Source organism: Sabethes cyaneus, chromosome 2 (assembly GCF_943734655.1).
Source record: "Sabethes cyaneus chromosome 2, idSabCyanKW18_F2, whole genome shotgun sequence".
Taxonomy (NCBI): Eukaryota; Metazoa; Arthropoda; class Insecta; order Diptera; family Culicidae; genus Sabethes; species Sabethes cyaneus.
The window spans coordinates 49,717,435-49,731,522 of NC_071354.1; the positions used below are offsets into that span (position 1 = coordinate 49,717,435).

The following is a 14,088-nucleotide window of genomic DNA, read 5'->3' on the forward strand; positions in this document are numbered from 1 at the left end:
CTTTGCTTCCTTTGTCCGAACTGCAATTGAAAAATTGATGATGGCTTATGTTTCATCGCTGATAACTGCTCTTGATAAACGACAGCAAATCGCTGCCGTTTATATCGATTTTGCGAAAGCTTTCGATACAGTTCCGCACGTTTTATTAGTAGCTAAATTGGAAAACATGGGATTCCTGTGTGACTAACACGATGGTTATTTTCATACCTCACTCAACGTACTGCGTATGTACGCATAAATGGAACAAATTCGACACCTTTCAAGATAGTATCAGGTGTGCCTCAAGGAAGCCACCTTGGCCCACTACTGTTTATTCTATTTATGAACGATTTGTGCTCTACCATACAATCTCCCAAATGCATGTTTGGAGATGATCTTAAATTCTTCCGTGTTGTAAAGTCAGCAGCTGACTGCAGTGCAATTCAGGCAGACATTAATTCATTAATGGATTGGTGCTTGTTGAACGGGATGCAGGTGAACGTGCAGAAATGCAATACTATTTCTTTCTGTAGAAAAAGACACGTCACTTTGTTCGATTATAAAATGTCAACAGTAAGCATCAGTCGAGTGAATACGGTGAAAGATTTAGGTATTCTATTGGGCACTAAATTGAGCTTTACTTAACACATTGCAGCTTGTACCGCAAAAGCTTTTACTGTTTTAGGATTCATAAAAAAACACAAAGCAATTCGAAGATGCTTACTGCTTAAAGTCATCGTATTGTGCACTTGTTCGCAGCGTACTCGAGTATGGTGTATTAGTGTGGGCCACCAGGTTCTGCAAAACAATCGCATCGAATGAATCCAACGCCACTTTATTCGATACACCCTACGATTGTTGCCCTGGCCTGATCCAATCCGTCTACCTCCTTACGAAAACAGATGCACGCTTCTTCGCTTGCCGACGCGATAATATTGATTATCCCGAGTTGCACAGCCGAGTTCGTTTCAATGTGTCCCCAAGGTTTACCCGGCGGACTAACTTCCTGAGGCTTCCAGTTTACCGTACTACATATGGCCGAAACAGTCCATTGGATATGTGTTACAGAAATTTCGACAATGGATCTGAGTGCTATGACTTTAACATAAGTAAAACAATTTTTAAGCGTAGATTAAGTAGTAGGAACAGTCTATACGATTAATTCGAAGACTTGTAAATAAATAAATAAATAATTACTCAAAAAGCATCAAACTTGCTCGTGCCGTCTACCGATTTTCCCCTTGCCAGAGGAAAAGGACTCTTCAACGTAGTAACGGAATAACAGATCATGAAAAATGGGAAGGACTAAAATTGTACCTGAAATGTGTTGGAATAAAACAAAGGGTAGCTCTCCGCAGCGCTATCAGTTGCTGCGAAGCAAGCGAACATAAACCATCCGTGTGCTACAAAGGTGAAAAGAAGAAAACACGGCAAAAAGAAAGGAAAACTACGCGGTATCAAACCCACCCGCACTGCTATTTCATCCTGACCCATAAGCGTCCCTAACGGCTTTGACGATATTTTGGAACGCATAGATGCTGAGGTTTCCCGGTTGCCTCGCTACATATCGTACCTAAAAGTACCGAAAAGAAAATCACGCTTAATGCGTTAGTGCAAGTTTGTCGCAAAGTGATGTATTATGAAACATTCAAGCCTATCTCTTGGCAACGAAAACCGAAACCTAAATTCATAACAATTTCTTTAATTACCAGAAACCGCCCTTTTAAGGACGACAACATTCTGATATGAAGTTTAAAGATTTTTTCTTTGCTCTCCCCTTCTAGTGTAATTTGTAGATAGTATTTCATGGAAGTTTAAGTCCACAAAAACTCTTAATACATGGAAAAGGTTTAATGGTGGAAGTTATACTTAAGTTGTCTTCCAATGTTAATACTATCGTGAAAATCTGACCGCATGTGAGTGATGATGTAATGTTGTACTATTTGAACGCGTTGTTCCTGAGACTTCTCGATTACAACAAACTTTTACCGATCATCCCTCGCGAATTTCAAGCTTCCGTTCGCTTATTTGCTTTCTATAACCATCTAACAATTGACCATTTTCAAGGCCAATTATATAAATGAATTTGAATTATTTCAAATAACAGCACAAATTTCTTTTATCAAACCATAACACGGTGTTACACGGAAAAAAATACTTCTCAAATGACCTAGTGTACGTTGTTAGTCACACCTAGTACATCATAAAAACACATTTGAAATCTTCTTTCCACCCCCAAAACTTTAAGTTATTGCAAAAAAACGTTTTTTGGCAAGGTGTACACATACTATCATGAACAACTCAATAATTTTTCGAGCAATTTTAAGTGTTTTATACATTTTTGGAAAGCTTAGAGGACAAGCTTTCAAATTATATAAACATTCACTATGGTTCTACAAAAGTTAGACGAGATTTTTTCAATTAAATATGAAATTTAACTACAAAAATGAAATTTTTCTCACTTTAGGGGTCCTACCATACCTTAAAGTGACCTTAAAAATGACCCACATTCCTGAGCTCAACATTACTTGTTTTATATTCAATCCTAACACTTTGGCCAAAATTTCAGCCAAATCGGTCAACATTTGCAAATTTGAGACCATTTTTAAGAGTTGTAGAATTCGTTGCTTCTCATATATCACCCGCATAATCTTACATCCTGTACAAGATGCTCAGTAGGGGGGGAGCCCTTAACTCTGAAACGCCTTGACCGTTTTTCATCTAACCTGGCACACTTGTTCCTTGACATAAGGGAATCAGAACTGAGGGTTCATCAAAAATGGAGGGTGAGAGGTCCCTTAATAGGTGGGGGAGGGTCCCTAATAGAGGGAGGCCATAACTCCGAAACAGCTTGACCGTTCTTCATCAAACTTGGCTCACATGTTCCTTGACATAAGAGAATCAGCACTGACGGGGTTGCCAACAGGGGGACCGAAATGTTTAGACGGTTCTCCCATAAGGACAGGACAAAAGGAGGAGCTGATGACCGGAGGTTGCTGACTAGAAGGGGGAGTAACGCCCACATGACTGTAACAATTTATCCGTACAACAGAAAAAATCAAAATAAGAAACACTAAACTGCAATGCTCGCAGCTGTAGATTTGTCAAGTGTAATTATGCACCGAATCAAAGTGACCTGCATAAAAAGTGTACGATCATTAGTGCTAATTGTTGTTGGCCAACTCTGTTTGAGTCCCAGGGGCGTGGAGTTCATCTGAGAACACCATGTTTTTCCCTTGGTAAACTTTATGTGGCATGCTGCAGAGTGGGCTCAGCCAATAATTTGTGCATACTTGCTCCTGGTGATGACACTAAAAACATTGTTTACAAACACGTTTTGTGTGAGATGAAAGGAATGACAGGTTTGTTGTATCCATGGAAGAAACACTGTTGCACCTTCTACTTTTTTTTTATTAGGATAGCATGTAATACTAAAGTAATAAATAAATAAAAAGCTGTGTTTAGAAAAGTACAATAACAAAACTACTCATTTCCTGTGGGTGGGGTGGCCATTGTTCAAAGCGGAAGGTGTAAATAGAAAAGATGGCCTTGTTTTTCTTTCTTTATAGGCTTTTATAGGGATTTCCGTAAAGAAAACAGGTATGTAGGTGGCCGGGTAGACAAAAGAGGGGGAGCTGACAAATGGGGAGGAACGGCCGAAAGAGAAACAAGCGTAGTATTTTTGCATTATAAGCATTTCGGTTACAATAACCGATGATCAAGTGGCTGAGAGATAAAGGCTCCCCGAGTAAGATCGGGCACTCAGCTAGTATTTAATAAATTAAGTGCTGGCATGGTATATTCATGCGGTCTCTCGACTCGGCGGTTTTGTTGATACCGATATGAAATTTTTAAAATGTATATTGAGTCCTATTCCTACTAAATTACTATTTACTAGTATTGGGTAATATTATTGCTACTTTTGATTGTTTAATCAATGAGACTCATTAGGGTAGTCTGCTAATAATTGTGCACTGTGCGGTCGCTGTTTTCTTATTTTCCAATTAAAATATTAGTTTCTCACATAAATCGGTCATAATCATCGGTGTTTTAATCACAAATATAAAATAATCAATCCGATTTGCGGCTTTCTCTTTGTTAGTTCAAGATCAACGAAATAGAAGTTATGGAATGGTAGAATTTGAAAAAATGGTTGGCCTTCAAAGATATATTTTGCTCGAACAAAACACGGCCTGCTGTTTGGCAAGGTTATCAGTTGCTGTTAAGCAAGCAGACGCGAAGGTGCCGAATACTACCAAGAGGTTTCGCAAAGCATATTACCAAAAAAGAGTAGAAGAAGAAGGTACGTACAGCTGTACGTGCGTCTGTTGATGCCAGATGAATTTGCTGAGCACGCAGTTTATGAGGCTGTCAAAACACGCTTGTAGTAAATAAATGTTGCAAGTTGGAGTTATGATAATCAAAGAAACGGTCCTTTTAAGGGCCCACACATAACGAATGAAGATTTTATAATACTTTCTTGCTCAGTTAATACCAAAATAACTCTCAGGCAGCGAGGTTAAAGCTGAATTTTTCATCTTTTTGAACGTGTAGCTGCTGAGACTTTTCGGTTGGCTCGTTCCAACAATCTTTTACCGGTCACCTCTCGCGAAGTTCAAACTTCTGTTCGCTTGTTGCTGTCGGGTGAGTTGGCCACACGCACATTCTCGGAAGGTACCAAAACAGTCAACAAATATACCAGCACTAAGTGAATGGGTTCCGTCAGGCTTTCTATAACCGCCTAACAACCGGCCCTTTTCAAGGCCAAACATAGAAATGAAGATAAAATTGATTGATGAAGATTTGTAAATATTTGGGATATGATCACAATTTCCCTTAACAAAGCATAGTAAATCAATTGCGCGTGATCAGCTGTCACGATTCTACATATTTAGAGGTTGTAGTGCCAAAAACAGGCTTAACAACTAGTACCCCAGCCCTACTAGGTTCGCCACTGTCGCTATCCACTTACAAAACAGATCCAATCTATTAATAGAAATAACTCTCAAATCTATTGAGAATTGAATGTATACAATGTTACTACTTTATAAATGTTGCGGTCGTGTCTTGTACACAACCTCTCGGATTTTTTTTGAACATTTATAACTGATAACTTATTAACTTATCGCAAGTGGAGGAAAACGCTGATTAAAACAAGTAGGCTCAAGGATGTGCGTAAATGGGTTTCTCTTCACATTTCTTTAGTGATTTTATGTTAAACTCCAGATCTTTTTCTTCGTCGGTTCATTCTGGCCTTAAAAAGTTTTTTCAGTGATTTTGAGCATAATTTAAGTTAATTTTTTAGCGTTTCTGCACATTAAAACCCCTCGTCAATAATTTTAACTTTAGTCCAGTTTCATTTGTCCTTTCTGGCCGTTTCTGACCTTTAGCAACGTTTGTAAGCGATTTTAAGTTTATCGGTATGTGTTTTCTTGTCTTTCGATTTTGGATTTCGTTTGAACATTATACTTTAAATGCATCATAAGAAAAGAAACTATAATTTTACAATGGTACATATTATCACTTCTTCCATGATTTGTTGCTAACATAACTTCATTATTTCTTTTAATGTTATGTCTTTTAAATCATTTGTTTAAAAAATTAAAAATTGCCTTATGATAATAAACGTAATAATAACCGTGAAGAACATCAAGCATATATCTTTCCTCTAATTTTACAACACTGACCAATTTAAAAAATCTTATGTCGATTGCTCAAAATTACGTGCACTGGCGTAAAGCAAGCAATCACTTGCAGTCCGTTTCAGAATTTAACCTTTGTCGAAAATCGTCTTTCTATACTCACTTGTGTACGACTCGCCCGGAACGTACTTCTCCGGGTTGCCGGAGATGCGCAGCCGGAAACGACCATCGGCGGGAGATTTGCTAGCTCCGGCACCCTCCGGTGTCCGGTCACATCGGACAGCATCCGTCACATGTTGACCGACCAATCCGACAAGCAGAAGGAGCAACCCGAAAACCAGCGACGTCCGGAAAGATTTCCGAACGCTCGCTGTCGATGTTGTGTGTGGATTCATTGTACCTACGACAAGTGACACCGTACGCGTGAACTACATTCGCCTCGGGACGCTGCACAGCGGTTGTGCGATGTTGTCCTGCTTGAATTTGATTCCGGTGCTGCAATTCCGAACCCGTTGGATAGATGAACTAGAAAGTAAGAAGAAAAAGATGACCCATAAATAATATGTTTGTTATGAAGGTAGCAATCGAGTGTAAAATAGCTACAAAGTGAAGTTTACTGCTCGATTGATGGCAACGATCACTTGTCATGTCTGTGTATTGTAAGAAGATTGAAAGATATCATCACTTGCTCCACTTCATTCCTCGTTTAGCTATTTCTATAGCATCGTGTGCCATTGTAGTGCACCGTATCGCACGAGCGTCTCTATCGTGGATGGAAAGATGTTATCCCGAAAGCTTTTACTCAGTCGACAGCACAAAAGACGCAAGATTCCTATTCATATGCAGTACTTAGACTCTTGTCGTTCCGTCTCGAGCGAGATGCGGTTGTCGTGTTACCAAGATAAATGGGAAATTTAGCAGCACGAAATCACTATTCGGGACAATGCAAAAGTTCGCCTTTTATATGTTGTTGAAGCTCTAGTTAGCTGCATGACTCTATCGTTTCCAGGTTGCAATATTAATGATTTCCTGGGCGCAATTTAACCCCAATGGAGAGAAAATCCATCCACGGAACTCAAAACGAGAGTGAGGGGCGGGGAATACCCACGAGTAGAAAAAATACGAACGTTTCTGTTTGTCTTCGTTTCTTTGAGATTGAAATACAAAGCGTCTCCATTAGGTGTAATCTTATGGAGACGCATGGCTATCAGCAGATAATTGTCAAACGTTTTTCGAATCAATTGAAAAAATCTAAAACATCTATTTATCTTGCTTCAAAAATATTATGGTTAAGATAGAGCAGCTAAACCACAAAACCGAAATTATTTCGTGCTGCACAGAATTTTGAAAGGTGTATTTTCTTAGGTAAAATTATTCTTCTCCTACGACGAAGTGCGGCCGGTCATGGTAAACATTTGCAACGAAGAGAATAACTTTTGTTAATTCAATAAATCATATCACTGTACGAATAGAAGAAATATCATAAAACAGATAGATAAGCAGCTTCATCCCTAGAATGTCAGGTCATGAGAAAATAAAAAATCTAATCCCACTCAATGCTTAGGTTAGCATTCTATATAACGATCCTTAGTTGCAGAAATGTCTGCTGATGCTTCCGCGCTTTTTTGCGTTTTCGTTTTTCTTTCTACATAATCCACTTCGAAGAATATAAGGAGTGACAAAATTATCACCTTCAGAACATTGCGTTTTCCTAAACTGGTAGGTATATACTACGATTTTTTTCATTCTCAGGTGAAACTTCTTCTGATTCAAGGAGCTACTTTGTACGTTCCGGTTTACGAAGCGGAAATAATGCGATTTTTCGCAATTTGAACTTTGAAGAATAGGCAGCTTTATATTTTTTAATATATTCATTTTTCTTTTATTCGACATAATACGAAAATAAGTTGTCAAAAGACCCCCAACGTGACGGTATCCAGGCAAATCAAATCAGTCCTTTTGCTTACGTGCTGTGATGATGCTAGGTCGTCCCACAAGAAATCCTGCCACCGCTTTTTTTCTCAAATTGTTGCAGCTTGTTAAAAAAGTGATTCGTTCTCAGAACAGACACGGAAGGAAGAAGAATGCAAATTTGCAAATGCCGTGCCGAGCGTGAACGCTTGGCTGCACTACAAGTGCCGCTTCTCGTGCAGCAGTTGTTCGCTCTCAAACGATCTAGTTCGAAGTTCTCCTTGGGAAGACTCGAAAAAGAAATTTCCTCCACGAAACCACAACACAGTTGTGCAACCTTTATGCCACTTTATGCTGGATGAACGTCTGAGGTCGGAATAAATTGCAGTGGTTTCTTGTTACGAGGCTTGACGACCGTCCGTCGAGGAGTGATCCTCAATCCTGTCGACGCTACCGACTGACGAACGTGGGAAGTGAGTCGTAAAATGAAAGCTCCAAGCGGAGAAGCGCACAACTTTCCGGAATATATGAACCATGCAGTAGCACCATCACTGCGAGTCGTCATGCTCTAATTCGAGGGCTTGGCGCGCTTTCTGCGCCGCTGGCTGTCATGAAAATATCGTCCGTATTCACAGAACGGCGACGACGCCGCCGACGGTATCATTCGATACAGTGACAGTGAGCGGTGGGAGGAGCCGCGTACCAATATTCTCAACATTTTATAATGGAAGACGATGAAAGGATACATACGATAAGTATATGGTATACTTATTAAAAGAATGCAGCGACATTACTTCAGAGGTTTGAATAGCAGATGTGATTATATACAGCTTTTATTAGGCGAGTTCTAAGAGTGATTATAAAAGGGATTGACAAGATGAAAGTTAGAAGCAAGTTCCATCAGTCCATATTGTAACAGTTTATGTTTTTTGTCAGCAATTCCATAAAAGAAGACGTTTGAATACTTATGCCTTTTCACAAATCTTAGAGCCACATTTTTTTCATTCGGCGCTTAGGATGCCTAAAGCGATTATTATAAGCATTTTATTGAAATTACGCAACTGACTTTATTTCCTAAATATGTCGTACCGTTTTAAAGTTCAAACACGCGTCTTCGATTTCTGAGATTTGAGAAGCAGTTTTTATGCCCAAAATAAAAAATATGTTAACGAAAATTTATCGTTATGTTCTGACAGACGTAGAGAACACAATGATAAATTTACGTGAACATTTTTTTTTTGTTTTGAGTCAGTGTTGAAAAATTCATAGCAGCAAAAAACTCAATGAGATTTCAAGCAAATGAAATTTCAAACTTGATCACAAGCGTAAAACTCACATAGGAATTTCTCTCGCTATTATACGCGATGTCTCAGTTGCCATGCGATGTGAACCAAATTCAGCTGTGAGCATTTTACTTAATTCTTCCACAGCTGGCATTTCATACAACGAACCAGAGACCAAATAAGAATTTACCGTCAGAGAAAACATCAGCTGCGAAACATGCATTCATGAATTAAGATGGCAAACATATTGGCGGAATTTATATTTTTCCTTCGCGAAAATCGACATTTTCTTAACTAGAGAGTAACAAGCCTAATAAGAATTAGATAAACATGTAATTTAAATGTGCGTTTTAGTTTAAATTTGCGATTTTCATAGAGATTCACCCACAGCTACGTATCGCACGAGAGAATGCCTATGCTGTTCAACAAGGAATTTGTATGTATATGTGCATAGCTCCAGGTAGCAGTTGAAGCAAAGCAGAATTTGATCAAGCGGGAAGAAATATGTATGAGTTTTGAGCTTCTTTCTATGAAAACAGAAAAACTCACGCGTGATTTTTTTTACATTATTTCACATGCCTTGTGGCTCGGAGAACGAAAATATAACATATAACTACCACGCGGAGTGTAATTTGCCGGCCGGCAGAATATAATAAAACGATTCTCGCATAGAGAACTCGCCTAGGGAAACAGAGTAGGTGGGGAAATTTCCCCGTTTCGTAGCGTATGTTAAGTCCCGCTGTATAGAAAAAATATTGTGTTGACAATTCCAGCCGGACGGAGAAATTGGCGGCCGTTCCCCAAACTTTGAGCATTAGTCATTTGGTCGTAGGGTAGCTTCGGGCTGCTCTTCAGTATCAAAGAACGCACATTTATGAATATAAAATATAAATATGGGCTGTCTTAACATTTCCCCTGCAATCTGAAATCTGTCTGAGATAAGTTCCTACACCTAAAGCAAAGCAAAGCAAAGCCTAGTTTCAACATTCCGTTTTGCAAACTTGACATTCTGTTTTTATCCTATAGACTTTGCAGCCAGTTGTTAAAGTACAAGATAATTGCGGGGCTAGTCCTACGATTCTATTGACTCTAGTAGCAACGTCCAATCGAGATTCGAACATATGCCGACCGTCTTGTTAGACCAGTGTCCTTACTTCGAGGCCATCTGGGAGGCTCCCCGACTAAAAAACAAAAAAAAAGCTAACCTTCGTCGATTTAACGAACATGACAAATTAAAAAAGCAAACATTCTAAAATTACAGGCCGCTTAATATTTTTTTGCTATACGCTTTAGTAGTATTAATGAATTTCTAAAACTCTGCATGCATAAAATTGTCAACCCCTGGTATGCCGATGTTTTACGAAGTTTTCTCAAAGACGTTTACAAGCGATTATATCATTTATAAGCGCACATTTTTGCCTACGTTCAACAGGATTCGTAGTTATTTCTCGTTTAGCTAGAGCTTCAGAAAATCCTCTGAAGTATAGTCTCAAAAATACACCTTTGATTGATATGACTCAAGAGGCTGAATCAAAAATAAAATCCAAATTAAGAATTAATAGAATTGAAGTTTTCTAGCTTACCTATGTTCCTAGTTTTAGAATTTGTAACGGGGTGGGATGGGTTTTCGTGCAAGAAGCAGTGACAACCTTCACTTAAGTGCCAAGCAATGTGTATCGTCGTAAAGGAGCGTGCCTAGAGATCAGTCCGGGTCCGGCTAGAATACCTCAGGGCAGATCCATCAAACGTCTCACTAAAAACATACGGACGAAATGCCGTCGAATCTAACGTCGGTTCATTGTCCGTTCGGCCGATTCCTCCGGTGGATACCATCCATCCAACCATCGGCCATTGCAGTATCCCCTAGGCCTGCTACACTAACCTGCCAGGGGCTAAATCGCGAACCGATATCAGGGAAATGAGCACATTCGGGGACTTACACCTTCCGAGAACACATTGATTAGGAGAAACGTCGTTTAGTTTCATTTAGATGCCCTTACTTTGCATAACTTACTTATTCTAGTGGTTAGTTTTGGGTTTTTCTTACGGCATGCTGCTTGAGGAACCTGGATTTTTTCCTCCAATCATGGAAAAAACCTGAAAAACTCAGGGATTTCTTTTTTCGAAACTGATTAGACACCCTGTCGAACTAATCACGAAATTTCCAGTTGGACAATGCTTCATTATTTTAAATTTTTCAATAGTACATCCTCAAGAATCAATATTTTTCTTCATTTGGGTCGGCGTGTAGAAGATTTTCCGACCGATTGGTGCAAAGTTAGTAGCGTTCAAAATCTGACCACTTTTCAAAATATATTTTTTTAACCCCCTATCCCAGCTACCTTCCAGAAAGACGTAGTCTTACGTCAAAAGCTTTGTTTCTCTTGCGTAATGGGAATTCGATCGATCTGGCCAACCGAAACCAGTGAGGGTTTCATTCGAATTCCATCAAACAATTTACAGTAGTCCACCGAATAAGGCGGTTTCGATAAATCTCGCGCCGCTGGCGCTGACTATCTAGCGAGTTGCGGTCTTCGGGCAGGTTATTTTTTGTTTGATTTTTCATTACCGTTTTCATTTTTCATTAAGCGTTAATACTCCATAAATCCATTTCATGAGTTCTTTTGGCTGTAGAGCCTTCAAACTTGATTTCATAAAAAAAATTGAATTTTTTTGCCACTCGATTTTTCATGGGAATGGGTGCAAAAATCTTAAAAATAATTTGCAATGGCAATCGCAATAGCAATTTTTCATGAATCGTCAAGAATGTTTGGAAACTATCTAGAAAAGTGTTCACGTGACTGAGACCCATGGAATAAGTGAGTTGGAGGGATTTTCTGGCCATTAAGGAAGTAACATTAATAGATAGTAGATTAGCACCATGGTTTTTTTTGTCGTAGGACTACGTCTTTGTTTACTATACTGGGACTGGGTAGCACGTTGTGAAAACGAAAATAGAAATGTAACGTTTGAATGAAAGATTTCAAATTATAATAACTACTAAATTACTGAACGAAACTGAACAATTTATATGTCGTTGGATAGATAAAATGACCAGTAATTCTATGTATGGGGTAAGAAAGCAATTTTGAGGAAGGCATAAGAGAGGGAGGGGGCAATATACAACACGCAACTCGAGAACTAATTTATCAAATGAAACCAAATTTGGCATGTGATGTGAGGGTTCCTAAAGGCAAGAATTTTTTCTATGGTGAATTATGACCCCTCCACTCTTTAGGAGGGGGCTCTCATACAAATAGTATACAAATTTCCTCATAACTCGAGAACTAATCAAGCAAATGGAACCAAATTTGTCATGTGGGGGTTTTTGGAGGCATGAATTTATTTTATGATGGTTTGAGACCCCTCATCCCTGTGGTAGAAGGATAGAAACTCTCAAACAAATAAAACAGATTTTTTTGCGTTAGGATTGGGCGATACCGTATCGATACCCGCGATATCGATATTTCAATATATTTCATCGATACTTACGACGTCGATGTTATGCTCAATCGATAGTTTCATCCTGATACTGTTTTGATAAAGCGAAATATGCAGCTGATAAAATATAGGCTAAAATTAGGCCAGGAAATACTCAAGGAAATACGCTGTTTTCTTTTCAGGTAGATAATAAGCTTAATTCTCAAATTTACTTTAATGGAATTGACTGTTATGCAAAACCTTGAACAATGTCACTTACATGTTTAACGCTTATTGAACAGTAAGTGCATACGATATGCGATTTTCAGCAATTCAGAACTGGCCAGAGAGCACAGAGAGTAGTATTGGGCGTTGACGGCATTAACAAAGACTTTCCAGCTTTTTACGCGCCATAATAGAGGTGGAAGTGGCAGAGGTGGGACAGAGATCGAGCAGAGCTAGAACCGGAAAGGAGCAACTCCCGGCGGAACACTGCAAAAATGGCCAAGAACCGCCAACAATGACACATCACTGGATGGTTTCAGGGGTTTGGGAGAGGGCTGCTGGACGAGTGGATTGAGGGTGTGGTTTGTCCCATCTACAGAAAGGGCGATCGGAATGATTTCTGTAATAATCGCAGCACAATGCTGGTCAAAGCCACCAACAGATTTTGTTGCGACGTCTATCCCCGGTGGCCCAAGGAACATTTTTGTTGTATAGCAGCTTATCAAGCACCTGTTCCATTGGTTTTAGCTATACAATAGTTAAACAAGCTACTCTTAAACAAAAATGTTTGTTGGGGAGTTCGTTGGGTAGTACCAAATGGGCTTTATGGAGGCCCGTGCTACTACGGATCAAATTTTTACTCTTCGGCGTATCATCTAGATGTGTCGGGAGTACAACCCATCAAATTTTTGTGGATTCCGGGGCAGCATACAATTCAGTCGGACGCGAATAGCTGTGGTAGGTGATGCGGTTTTCCGTACAAAGCGACGTGTCCGAAATAGAACTGCACTGGAACGAGTAATGTGTTGCGTGCGTGTTTTGGGGGCACTCTCTTTGCTCAACATATTTTTTATTGATTAATTTTTATGAATTCCTTTTTTTGTGTATCATTTCCTAATCCCAGAATGCCGCCTTAAATAGTATCGATAAATCTAATATCGATCTTCACGAACGATATATCCACGGTATCGATAAAGCGGCGGATTTGATATTGATATTCAATTATCGATACTTTCGGGAGTTTTGCCCAATACTAGGTGCCATATTTTCGGCTATGTAACAAGCTGTGAAAGTAAACTAGTAAAACCTTCAAGTATTTTCAAAGCCACCCTTGCATTCAATGAAGCATTGAATCTGAATATTTAACTCTTCTCTTTTAAACATTCACTTAAACAATGGCACTCACAATCTTTGATCTAATGATCTGATATAGTCCTACGTCACTAGTGTTGGGAGTACCGACACTATTTTTGAGAACATGTATTTCGGTACTGGGAGCATCAGTACCGGTACCCATATGTGTTGAAGAATTATAAATTTTATTTATAGCAAGAACCAAAAAAACTCATTTATTTATTTTAACACTGATTTGTTTTCGTGCTACTAGATAGAGGCAGTAGGATCGTTGCACTAGCCCCGTAGTTGTCCTGTACTCTAACAGCCGGCTGTGAAGTATATCGATAAAGAAGGGCCAAGTTTAAGCCCAAAACTTTGCTTTTTTTCTTCTTCGAGATTCGACTTTAAGATGCACAGAATCCATTACAAATTTGAGGGTACTTTTCTTATGGCAGATAAACGAGCACTTGCCTCATCTGAATAAAAGGTATTCCGGACAATTATAACCGGAA

The 14,088-nt window shown here is 39.1% G+C and overlaps 1 protein-coding gene across 2 annotated transcripts in view; it reads right to left on the reverse strand.

Moving 5' to 3' along the window:
* Positions 1 to 14,088, reverse strand: part of LOC128733893 (spondin-1-like) — a 66,926-nt gene that overhangs the window by 14,864 nt on the left and 37,974 nt on the right. For both annotated transcript variants that reach the window (XM_053827746.1, XM_053827747.1), the window contains exon 3: positions 5,785 to 6,146. In XM_053827746.1, the coding sequence (XP_053683721.1) occupies positions 5,785 to 6,016 (232 nt within the window). In that variant the 5' untranslated portion in view covers positions 6,017 to 6,146. The remainder of the gene's footprint in view (positions 1 to 5,784; positions 6,147 to 14,088) is intronic.